At 32.1% G+C, this 12,972-nt stretch overlaps 1 protein-coding gene across 1 annotated transcript in view; it reads right to left on the bottom strand.

Moving 5' to 3' along the window:
- Positions 1-12,972, bottom strand: part of Spata16 (spermatogenesis associated 16) — a 277,049-nt gene that overhangs the window by 173,787 nt on the left and 90,290 nt on the right. Inside the window, exon 4 of the mRNA XM_071614922.1 lies at positions 3,820-3,965. Within this exon, the coding sequence (XP_071471023.1) occupies positions 3,820-3,965 (146 nt within the window). The remainder of the gene's footprint in view (positions 1-3,819; positions 3,966-12,972) is intronic.

The raw sequence follows: 12,972 nt of genomic DNA, 5'->3' as shown, positions 1-12,972 counted from the left end.
TTAAAAATCCATGGATTTATATTTAATTTCCACAAAATCTTGTGTGATGATGTTTATGGAGTAGGTACTTTTATTATAAGCCTAATCTTATGGAAAATTAAATTCCGGATAACTAGTGAGTAGCAGAGTCAGAATTTGAGCCTAAGTCTGAATCTATACTCTGTGTTCTGATTCAACATACTGTGTTGTTGCTGCATCGTGAAATTATGTTTATTTCTATCAGAGTATGATATCTCTATCTCAAACATTTAATATTATTTAATATTTTTTTTTACATTTTGTTTGCTACTGTGGCTGATGTATAAATACCATGTATTTTCTGTATAACTATAAATGTCTTTCCAGTGTCCGACACATTAATGGGCTCTTGGTGGTGATTTAATAGATAACTTTTTGAATGAATAAATGAATGCACATACCACCATTTTTTACACTGTTAAAAATAGAATCATTTTACATATTTGGAACTAGACTTCATCTTGTCTGCCATCTTGTGGCAACAAAATTCTCCAACAAAAACTAGAGGTAAGGAATATACAAAAAGTGACATGCATCATTAGAATCTTCATAATTAAGCACATCAAAATATAATTACATGATAGAAAAAGAATTATAGCAGGATTTCCATCTTTGATAAGACAGCTGTAATTAGGAATCAGACTTAGGGAAGTTCAAAACACCGACTGATAAACAGTGGCACTAGTTTGATGAAATGAATGCAGAGTTGATGTGCTTCACTGGTGGGTCCGGGCAGCACTTTGGTTGAAGTAAAAAATGAAAATTGTATTTGTCATCTTAGATTTGTTATAAGAAAAAAAAACCCGTTATTGATAACAATTTTTTTCTAAAGATTTTGTATCACATATTGTCATTTTTATTATTTAACTGGCGACCTAACTGATTAATTTCAAAATGTGTTTTTGTTGATCTTAAAACCATAAAGTTATGGTTCTTGAAGCCTTCTACATGACAAAACAATATGTTTATTCTCGTCACAAGCAAAACTACATGATTATTTTTAACTAATTTTTTTTTTTGTTAACAGGTCTCCTAAAAATATGCAGTAGACCTTGCATTTACATAAAATTAAAGAAAGGATGCTTCAGCTAATGCAAATAAATGCAAAAAAGGAATATTTTAATTTTGATGCATGATTGGTATCAACTATTACAATGTGGTTATAATACAAAAGCAGAATTCTGTATTCTTTGTATAGTTATACAAATGGTTATAAGCTATTTATAGACTAAATATCCTGATTAATTAATTTTTTATGAAATATATTTGTTGATTATACTTCAGACTCTGTTTTTATGTCTAGGATATTTGAAAATGCTTTAATATGAAATACGCACTGACTTCTATAGTTTTGCACTATAACAAGTACAGAAAAATGATTTATTTCTCTTGGTGCATTATTAATTGTATGAATTGACTGTTTAACCTCTATTGATTTGCATTTATTACTTAGTGTTCAACTTGGAAATAGAAGTAAAAGTTAGTTTATAGCAGAAAAAAAAGTATATCAAAGTTAATATTAACATAATAGGGAAGATCATGTTACTATCTATCATTATATTTCTTTTCCTAAATAATTCTCAAGGTCTTGGAATAGCACTCTTAGTTTTAAGACAAAAGCTTTCTAATTCTAAACAATGAACCTATTGTAGCTGACTGTGCATTTTTAGAGATAGTAGCATCTTATTGTTCTTATATTTGAATTTTATCTGTTATGGTTTGGATGTGAAGTGTCTCCCAAATACTCACATGTGAGAAAATGCATGAAGGTTCAGAGAAGAAATGATGTGGTCATAGCCTTAAACCATTCAGTGAATTAATCACCTGATGGGATTAATTGAGTAGTAACTAAAGGCAGGTGTGGTGTGGCTCAAGGAGTGGTGTATTGAGGGTGTGGTTTTGGGGTCTATATTTTGTATCTGGCAAGTGAGATCTCTCTCTCTCACTGCTTTCTGATCATCAATCAGGTGAGCTGCTTTCCTCTGTCACACTTCCACCATGAAGTTCTGCCTCACCCTGGGTCCTGAGGAATGCAGTCAGCCTTCTATGTACTAAGACCTCTGAAATCATAAGCCCTCAAATAAACTTTTCCTCCTCTCCAATTGTTCTGGTTGGGCCTGTCATTCACAGTGTTGAAACAGCTGACTGAAACAGTATCTTATATTTGAGTGATCCTTCCTTCCCAGAACTCATTTTTAATAAACTGAATTGAATCTTGATTTGAGAAAATCAAAATTCATACCATTTGAGGCTTTTATTACTAAATATGATTCAAAAACCCATCAAAATATTCTGATATCTAGGAGATACTTTCCTTAAAATGTAAGCTTATAGTGGTGGTCCTTTTGAGTGTGATGAAAGTCATGGAGAAGGTGTCATATAATTGCAGTGCATCTCAACTTATTATTGTTTCTGTATGTCTATAGATAGTTTTTGGACTAGTCTTAATTTTGATTAGCTTTCCCATTGTGCTCCAAGCCACCTTAGTAGCCCAGATATTACAATATTTTGACATTTTGAAATATATGTTACCTTTCTAATACTGCTTCTTTTAAATGGAAATGAAGTACAATTCTTTGACAAACCATATATCCTGACATTGATTTGGAAACTATGGATGCATAAAATGTTGCTAGATATATAGAAAGCAGAATTTTCTTTTGGCATCAAAGAGAATCTGTCTTTAGTTTCTGTAGTTTACTTAAGCAGGAGAATTTCTTTCAAGTAGGTTATCTTCTGAATTTCAAAGTGGTTTTGTTGTCTGTAGGTTTTTGATATCAGATCAAGACCACTATTAGGGTAGTAAAAAATCTTGGGTTGAACATTTATATCCCAGTTGATGTGAGTTTCAAATGACTTTTACCATATTAGCAGATTTCTCACTTACCTAAGGGTCTCAATATAACTGATAATTATATCTCCTAACATTAACAAAGCAGATATTACATTTTCATAGGGATAACAGTTTTGCCATTTTGTTAAAAGAAGTATGAGGATGTGAGATCAGAAAAAGGACAACACAAAGTTCTAAGCAAATTGCTCAAAGTTGGGCAGGGAGGGATAAAGGCTTCATAATTTTAAGGAAAGGATTATTTGAAAGGCATAACATAATCACTTTATCTGTGCTGCAGATTAAAACTGATTATTACTGATAAGAGCAGGACCTTAGAAAATAGGACATAGGATAGGATCATTTTTATAAAAGAAAAAATAGGCCAGGTAATCATGGGAATTCTAGGAAGCCACATGATAATATGATACAGAATTCTCAAGAAGGATATAAATATGAAAAGGGAATCTTTAAGAACATAGATAAAAAGTATTTCACCCCTTTGGAAAGCTGTCCAAAGGCTTCCAGCATCCTTTGAATCAGCTGTGTTATCACCAAACAAACCAGCAACTTTCAAGTCGTGTCTGATGCTTCACAGTCAGAATATCCTTCTGCCATTCCCCATCTGTTCTTACATTTCAGAAACACTTTTTACCCTTCAATATTCCTTCCCTTTCTTACCTGAATCTCTCTCTCCTTTCTTTCTTGTGGTAATGTGATACTATAGTTATCTGCTTTTTTATTTTGCCCTGCATTATGAAAGTTGGTTATATATTTATTTCTTCCATTAGGTTTTGAGATCCCCTTTGCTGTCTCCATGTTTTATGTAGCCTTTCATAAATGGAACAGTATATAATTTTTTGGTTTTATCTTTAACTTGATATGAAATAGAAGATGATCAGACAAGCTCTGACAGTTCCCTATCCTTGCATGGATTGTATTTCCTTGTGGTTAGTAGCATTTTATTTTACCTGTGTGCATGATTCAGAGCAAGGTCAGGTTTCCTCATCCGAAGATAGCAGGTAACAAGCTTTGTCTCAATGAAACTTGCCACGCTTGCTATATCTTCAGCAGATGATTCAAAAGGTTTTCCCAGAGCTGCCCCTTTGCTGCAAAGCTTTAAAAAATAGAACACATTTCCTAAAAATCTTGTCATATAATTTATCTTTTAAGTTAACAAAACATACACATGTACGCATACTTTTCCAACTATAAGTAAAATATTAATGTTTTTCATTGTAAATTAAATAAATTGTTCCTGTTCACTATTATGTGACTATAATACAAAATAAGTGATACATTTTACTGTAAAATGTTTCCTATATAATATTTTAAAAGTATGATACAGTTTAAAGGAGTACCATTTGCTAAGAATGTCTGTTTTAAAAATAATGCACACAATAAGCAAAGTTATTAACAGAAAACTAGGCATAAATCATATTAAATACCAGTGCTTTTATGAAAACCCAGCTGAGCAATGATCTAGCACACTATCAAGTTTGATTTAATATAATAAGGGGTATCGGAAGTAAACTCCTAGGAACCATTAACATGATCGGTGATTAATTTGAGCCTGAATCATATTCTCTAGGATATTATTGAAAGAAAAGAAGTGAAAATTTATAAGAATTTATTGGCAGAGGCCACGGTATTTGAAAAACATGGCAAGAATGTGGAATTCTTAATAAAAATTCCAGGAAGTCAATGGTTTCTGGGCAACATAGATAAACTATAGAGGAAGAAAATAAAATAATAATTTTTTGAGAGAACCCCAAATATTAAGAAGTATCAATAATATGACAAGAGTGTACCAGCAATTTTTCCCCCTCAGTCTTTTCTACTGTTCCTTGGAATGAAGATTGATGGGAAAGGAGAAATCCCATCGTCTGTTCATGGGCCTTATTCAGGATACTTTATTGTTTTCTCTCTTCTACATACATCTGTGCTTATACTGGGGGAAATGTTCTCACCAGAGAGAGCAATACTTGGAAGTAATACCAATTTGTGTATATAAATTAATATAAAATTTCTTGTATTCTAAATCCTCTTTGTTTAAATGACAGAGTTCAAAATATTTTTTCTGTTATAGACTGTCTTAAGACTGACTTGCCATGTACATTAGCACTACTGTTAATTTTTTAAAATGCAGTTTGAGTTATTTGAGAATGACTAGTTTTTGCACTAGTTTTTTTTTTTTTTAAGAGAGAGAGAGAGAGAGAGAGAGAGAGAGAGAGAGAGAGAGAGAGAATCTTTTTTGTAGATGGACAATGTGGTGCTGATAATCGAACTTGGGTCCTGCCCGTGCTAGGCGAGCGCTCTACCGCTAAGCCACAATCCCAGCCCCAACACACTCAATAATCATAGTAATAAACTGGGAGTTATTGAATGCTATTATCTTTTCTTTGGATATCATATTAATTCCATGGATTTACATTATTTTACAATGTTTTGCCATCTTGATGGATAAAAATTTCAATTTATTCATTAATCAATAAATATTTATTGAGCATTTACTATTAATTTCCAGCCCCAAATTGCTGCTTTCATAATTTAAAACCACTAATTTGGCCTTTTTCATAAATTTTGGAAATTTTAAGCTCTGTGCAAATTTTTATTTTCTATTCCTTGTCTATTTCCATTGTCATAGTAATCTTTTATTGATAATAGTAGCCGTTTAGCTATATGTTATTATTCCTTTCCTGTAGCGTTTACACACACACACACACACATACACACACACACACACACACACACACATATATATATGATCAAATGGGGTTTTACCTACAGATATTCTTCATATAAGTATTAACTTTTATTCATGTTTTTATAAGTGCTATACAAAAACATTATAAACTGGGTGCAGTGGTTCACACCTATTTTCCCAGAGGTTTGCGAGGCTGAGACAGGAAATTTGTGAGTTCAAATTCAAAGTCAGCCTCAGCAATTTAGCAAGATCCCAACCTAAACAACTGTGTGAGACTCTGTCTCAAAATAAAATATGAAAAAAGGGAGTGGGGTGAAAATGTGACTCAGTGGTTAGGCACCCCAAGTTCAATTCTTAGTACCAAAAAAAAAGTTTCTCTCAATTATTTTGAAAACTAAAAAAGAGATTATTTGTGTATGATACCATGGAAATAACCTCAGTCAATGCTATGTTTGGATGTTTCATACAGATTAACCAATGAGATTGCTAATAAAAGTGAAAAGACATTTAACACATATTTAGCAACTATGTCTCAGAGTCTGACTTCAGAACCAGCAAATGTGGTTTTAAGTAGACCTTAACACATAACTTTATAAAGCTTTATAGTCTATATGTGACAGCTTGAGACACCATTTCCTCTCTCCTATCAATATGATACTATTGGACCTGGAAATGCATAAACACACAGTTTTCCAGAAAAAAAAATGTATGGGATAACAATGAAACACAAAGTAAAAAACAAAATTACTAATATTTATGTGTTTTTTTAATCCTATGTCTCATAGCATTAAAATTGTAAACTTTCTATTTTAGCAATCTTTTCATCACTGTGAACAAAAGACTGACAAGAACAACCTACTGAGAGAGTAAAGTTTACTTTGGTTGATGGTTTTAAAGTTTCAGTCCATGGTTGGCTGACTCCATAACTCTGGGCCCAAAGTAAGGCAGAACATCATGGCAGAAGGGCAGGATGAAAGAAAGCAGCTCAGAACATGGCAACCGGGAAGAAGAGGGGGCGGGGCACTCTGCTCACACAGGACAAAATATAAACCCCAGAGGCATACCTCCAGTGACTTACTCCCCCTAGTTATAACCTACCTGCCTGCAGTTACTGCCCAGTTTTTATCCACTGATTAGGTCATATCTCTCATAATCTAATCATTTGACCTCTGAAAATCCTTGCACTGTCTCATACATGACCTTTGGGATGATACCTCATAGCCAAAGCATAACACCTCTTCTTTATTTCTTAAGTGAAATCAGCATTTTTCTCCAAGTCTTAAATACCCCAAACTTTGAATAAAATCTTAACCAAAAAAAAAAAAAAAATGAAACAATTCATGCATCATTATGTGTTCTTTGTGCCTTCCTGTACACATTATTCTCTGATTTTATGGTGTGGATAAGTCTCCTTTCACAAGCACATATTTTTTGAGTTGAATATACAAGGCTATTCAGAGAATAGTTTTCATGAGGACATTCAGATCCTTCATGGCAAGAGGAAGCTGACCTTCAGATTTTAGATATTACAAACTTTGTCTATGAGCACTAAGAGAAAGTGAAGAATAAATGCCTGATCTACTAACATCTGCAATCTCTTCATTTCTGTGAGATTCAAGGTCCAAAAAGGAATAAAAGTCATCAATCTTAATAAACAAATGAAAATACTTCATGAGTCCAAACTATAAGACATTAGTGAAAGACAAGAATGATTTTTCATTTCAGATTAAAATGGGAACACAGATAGCCTGGTGGATAGGCTTTATGTGTATTTGTGGTAATCTTGCTTTATCAATTGAGTATTATAAGACTGAGAACGTTAATGATTTTATCAAAGATTGCTTTATTTGTTATCTTCCAAAGTTGTAAATCTTTGAAATGGGCTTGGCAATAGGGAAATTGCTTTAAAAATGTTGAGTTTAAAGGCAGAATTATAGGTATATATAGACAGAATGCTGATATCAGAATCTTGAAAATCATTCCATATATTTTTGGAATTTTTAAATTTCTATGTACACATTTTCATGAATTGAGAAGTTAATTCTCTAGAAGACAGAACGACTTTAACATGGTGTGGACTAGTGTGAATGCAGAGAGACTGCGTTCAACTTCTGTTTATCTAAAACTAGACTCTTTAAAAAATCTTTGGTAAGTCATGGACCTAAGGGAATAAAAACTTTTAAGTTACCTGAAATTGAATATCAGTAAAAAGATTTTGAATTAGGAAAAAAATATTATGAGTTAATTTTTGTTTCAAAAGGAAACTTAAAGCATTTTTGAATAAAGTTTGGGCATATTAAAAGTATAATATTTAGGGGGAAATGCAGGTGAAACACTTCTAATTGTTTTAATGAGAAGTTATATATTAAAATGAGACTTCAGTAATAAATTAGAATTATAAACTGAACTTTTAATAAGAAGAATTATAAACTGAACTTTTAATAAGAAGGATTACATGCCTGTAATCCCAGTGGCACAGGAGCCTGAGGCAGGAGGATCACAAGTTCAAAGCCAGCCTCAGTAATTTAGCAAGGCCTTATCAACTCAGGAAGACATGATGTCTAAATAAAGTAAAAATAAAAAAAGGACTGGAGATGTTGCTCAGTGGTTAAGCATCTCTGGGTTCAGTCCCCAATACCAAAAAAAAAAAAAAAAGAAAGTTAATAAAATGATATGTATTTCATAAAAATATTTGATATTTTCTGAAAACAATAAGATAATGAGACTTTAGAGTTATAAAACATGTTTTCTTGGGTTTCTCAGAGTTGTTTTAAGTACTAAATATCAAATCCATTTTTAGAAATTGTTCACAAAGAAATTCCAAGGGTCATTTAAGACACAGCAGAAATAATCAATGGTATTATCTTGTGGTCACATTCTAACAAATGCTGACATATATTTTTCTTTAATTAGGGTTATCATTAACAAGATTTATATTGCTATTAGAATATTTGATTATTAGAATATTTTGGTATTAGAAAATTATTTGAATATTTTATGATGAGTATTTGTCTAGTATATTCCTGGAACATAATTTTGAGTACTCTGTCAAGATTTAGGAGCGAGCAATAAATCTTGAAAAACATAGCAATATTTGAGATATCAAATATCTACAGATGTAGATGTATGTCACCATTCATATCAGTAACTTTAAGATTTTCATTTCTTTTTAGAAATTACCACATAAATAAAGATGAAGAGAAAGTTATCCATAATTCTAGCATCATACACAATTGCCATTAATTTTTGACATATTTCTTTCTATACTTTCATGGTTTTATATCATAATAAAGGATATATTGCACATGATTTCATATTCCTTCATATCTTTTGTTTTTTCCACTTTTAATTGAAAATTAGAACAGGTTAATTAAAATAGACTCATGTTACAATTATAGTCCATGATTTCAATAGTCCTCTTTCAGCAAATGAAAAAATCTTAGAAAGTCATTAAAGATGATATGAACAATATAATCAAGCAACAGGATGTGTGTGTGTGTGTGTATGTGTGTGTGTGTGTGTGTATTATGGTTAAAATATGAGGTGTCCCCCAAAAGCTCATGTGGGAGACAATCCAAGAATTTTCAGAGGTAAAATGATTAGATTATGAGAGATGTAATCTAATGAGTGTATTAATATGCTGATATGGATAAGTGGGCAGTAACTGTAGACAGGTAAAGTGTGGCTGGAAGAAGTAAGTCATTGGGGTATGCCTTTGGGGTTTATATTTTGTCCCTGGTAAACAGAGCTGTCTCTGCTTCCTGATTGTCATATCCTGAGTTGCTTTCCTCTGCCATTCCCTTCTGCCCTGGTGTTCTGAATCACCTTTGGTCTCAGAGCTATGGAGTCAGCCCACCCTGGACTATACATCTGAAACCATGAGCCAAAATAAAACTTTTCATCCTGTATGTTGATCTTGTCAAGTATGTTGATCACAGCAATGCAGAAACTGACTAAAACAGTATGTATAATGTATATGTATAAAATACACACAAGTATATGCATATACATACACACATGAACATATAAAATTGTCCACCCCAAAATACCCCCAAACAGCAGATTGCATATTTTTCTCAAAAGTGTTCAAGGGAAAGTTGCCTATACCTCATGAATATACCACAGTGAATCTCACTATTTTGTACATCCACAAGACTGGGGTCTTAATTAGAATAAGACATATTCCATTCTTGTATAATTATATCAAAATGGACTCCATTGTCATGTATAACTAAAATGAACCAAATAAAATAAAAAATAGATAGTAAAAAAAATTAACCTCAACAAATTGAAGAAATTGAATTTATTTTGAATATGTTCTCTGACCATAATGGAATCAAAACTCAACAGTTAAAAACCACAAAATAATCCAATTTGAAAGTGAGCAAAAGACCTAACCAGATATTTCACTGAAAAGTGTATACAGATGGCAAAAAACACATAAAACATTTGACATTATTAGTCATTAGAGAATATGCACTAAAAGTATAGTGAGATATTCCTGAACACATGTGAGAATGGCTAATTTTTTTTTTAAGTAGCAATAACATCAGAAGTGAGAATGCTGACAATATGGATCATTCACATATTGCTGATTGGAATGTAAAATGGTCTAGCCAACTGTGAAAAACAATATCTCAACTTCTTAAAAGCCAAACATGCAACTATTGTAAAACCCAACAATTGCACTCCTAGACACTTAGTCCACAGAAAAGAAGACTTTGTTTACACAAACATCCACATGCAATGAACACACCATAGTGAATTTTACATCATATACATCCAAAAGAATGGAGTCCTAATTAGAATAAGATATATTCCGTGCTTGTACAATTGTATCAAAATGAATACTATCATGTATAACTGAAAAGAACCAATAAAAAAGACTAAAATTAAAAAAAAATTATAGTTTTTTTTATAATTGGATACTTTAAAGAATGAAAGATGCACTGTTAAACTACAGATGTAAATTGGGAACATACCACGCTCTATGTTCATCTTCTCATGTATAAATTAACATTAACATGATGTTTATAATATATGTGAACAATTCCCCCTCCCAAAAAAGTGTCCATATATATATTTGTTTATAGCAATGCCATTCATAATAGCATCAAACCAGAAACAATCTCAACAGCCTTTCATTGGGTGAATGGTTAAACAAACTGTGGTACATTTTATAATAAGGAATACAATTATGCAATAAGAAAGAACAAACTAGTGATATGCAATCACTGGAATGAATCTCCTAGAAATATGCTGAGTGTAAAAGCCAATCCCCCAAGATTACACACTGTTTGATTACATGACCAAATTTTAGAAATGGAGAAAATATCATGGTGTTAAGTATTGGATGGGTTTTGTGGTTTTAAGAGGCTAATAGGAAGGAATCCTTGTGGTGATATAACTAAAGGGTGATGGAACTGTAGGGTATTGAGATTTGGGTAGCTAAATATGCAGATTTACACAAAATAAAATTTCCCTGAAATAATATCCACTCCCTTCACATACATAGAGTGCAAGGAAAACTGAAGAAATTTTAGGATTAGTGGATTGTGTCAATAGTAATATTATAGTTGTGAAACTATACTAAGGTTTGTAAGATAGTCCTATTGGGAGAAACTGCATAAACTATACATGGGATCTCTCTGCATTACAAATATATGTGAATCTATAATTATCTCAAAGTAAAATATAAATTAAAAAATCATGTTAAAATTTAGGTGTTTTTAGTTTTATCCCTTGTTTTCTTTTTCCTTCAGGATACCTGTGATCATGCTTAACTGGAATTTTAGATGAGAAGATAAATCATATCCAAGGGCAAGATTTTTCCACAAAGTTTTTGTTAAATTTTAGATTGAGTCCTATAATAAACAACTGCTAATGTGGTTTGTTGTGAAGTTTCATTCACATCAGTCCCTCTATATCCTTATTATTGTCTGTTATTATCATTTTTTAATTTTAAAAAATTTAAACATTTTTATCAGTGCATGATAATTATGGATAATGGTGAGATTCATAATGCCGTATTTGTACGTGAACATAATTTGATCAATCTCATTCCTCAGTATCTTCTCTTTCACTCCCTTCCCTTCCCCCCCTCCTTCAACTGCTTGCTCTACTCTACTGATCTCTTTTCCAGTATTACTGTTTTAATTAGCAGAGCATAATTATATATGTATTCACACACACACATACACACACACACACCACACAAACACACACCCAAAATAATCCAAATTGAAAAATGAGCAAAAGACCTAACCAGATATTTCACTGAAAAGTGTATACGGTGCTGAATCATTGTGCTGTTTCTGTACATGGATATAGCATAATTTGGTAAATTTCATTCCCCAGTATTTTCCCATGCCCTTAGAACATTTGCTGTAAGGATTGTACCTAGTGATATCCCCAGAGAGAATGTGGAAAGTATAGTAACTTGATTGTTTTGTTTTATAAATCATCTTTCTGTTTGCTAGCATTCACTTCCAAGAAATTCTTTTTAAAAAGAGTAATGGGTAGTGGATGGTAGCTTTTATGATTTCATAAATAGCTAAGAATGTGTTTTTGCTGACATGTAAGTGAATGTGGTTGAGTACACATTTCTTGGGACATCATAATTTTCTCTAAAAAATTCTTGGATCTGCACATTCTGGTATTCAGCATAAAGAGAAGGAAAAGGGCTACTTTTTTTTAAAGTTTTAGTTGTAGTTGGGTGCAATACCTTTATTTATTTATTTTTATATGGTGTTGAGGATCGAACCCAGGGCCCCGCACCTGCTAGGCGAGCACTCTACCGCTGAGCCACAATCCCAGCCCAAAAGGATACTTTTTTGATAAAACCACACATAATTTAAAATAATTTCCTAAGTTGAAATTTCTTCCTTTACCCACGTAAGTAGTATTTTTGTTTCTCTATTTCAAAATTACTATTACTTTCTGTCCAGATATGTTCTATTTTCACCTATTTTGCTTGGAAAAAGGTAATATCTTTTGTTTGCATACTTGGGTCTTTTTTTCCCCAACTTAGAAAAGTTTTTTTTTCAGCCCTATTTTTAATTTATTGGACACATTCCAACTGTAGTATTTTCTTTCTTAAGAAAACAATTCTTAAATTACATCTTCCATCTCTATATAGGTTGTCTGATTTTTCACTTCCACATTTTGGAATGTGTTTTAAGATGGCCAAATTGCTGGTTTTATTTTCATTATTAATGCTATGTGCTTTTTCATGTAAAAATCAATACTAGTGATAAAGACTGTAAATATTTAAATAGTGTTTACCATGTTAAAGGCAATGTTCTGAGTGCTCCACCTCTATTACTTCATTTAACAACCGCTATACCAAATATTATTTTCATAATATAGATGAGAAAACTGAGGTTTGGTGAACTTAAGTAACTTGCTCAGGCCATGC

This window comes from Marmota flaviventris, chromosome 8 (assembly GCF_047511675.1).
Source record: "Marmota flaviventris isolate mMarFla1 chromosome 8, mMarFla1.hap1, whole genome shotgun sequence".
Lineage (NCBI taxonomy): Eukaryota > Metazoa > Chordata > Mammalia > Rodentia > Sciuridae > Marmota > Marmota flaviventris.
The sequence above is the reverse complement of the archived record's forward strand: the minus strand, read 5'-3'. Positions and strand labels throughout refer to the sequence as shown.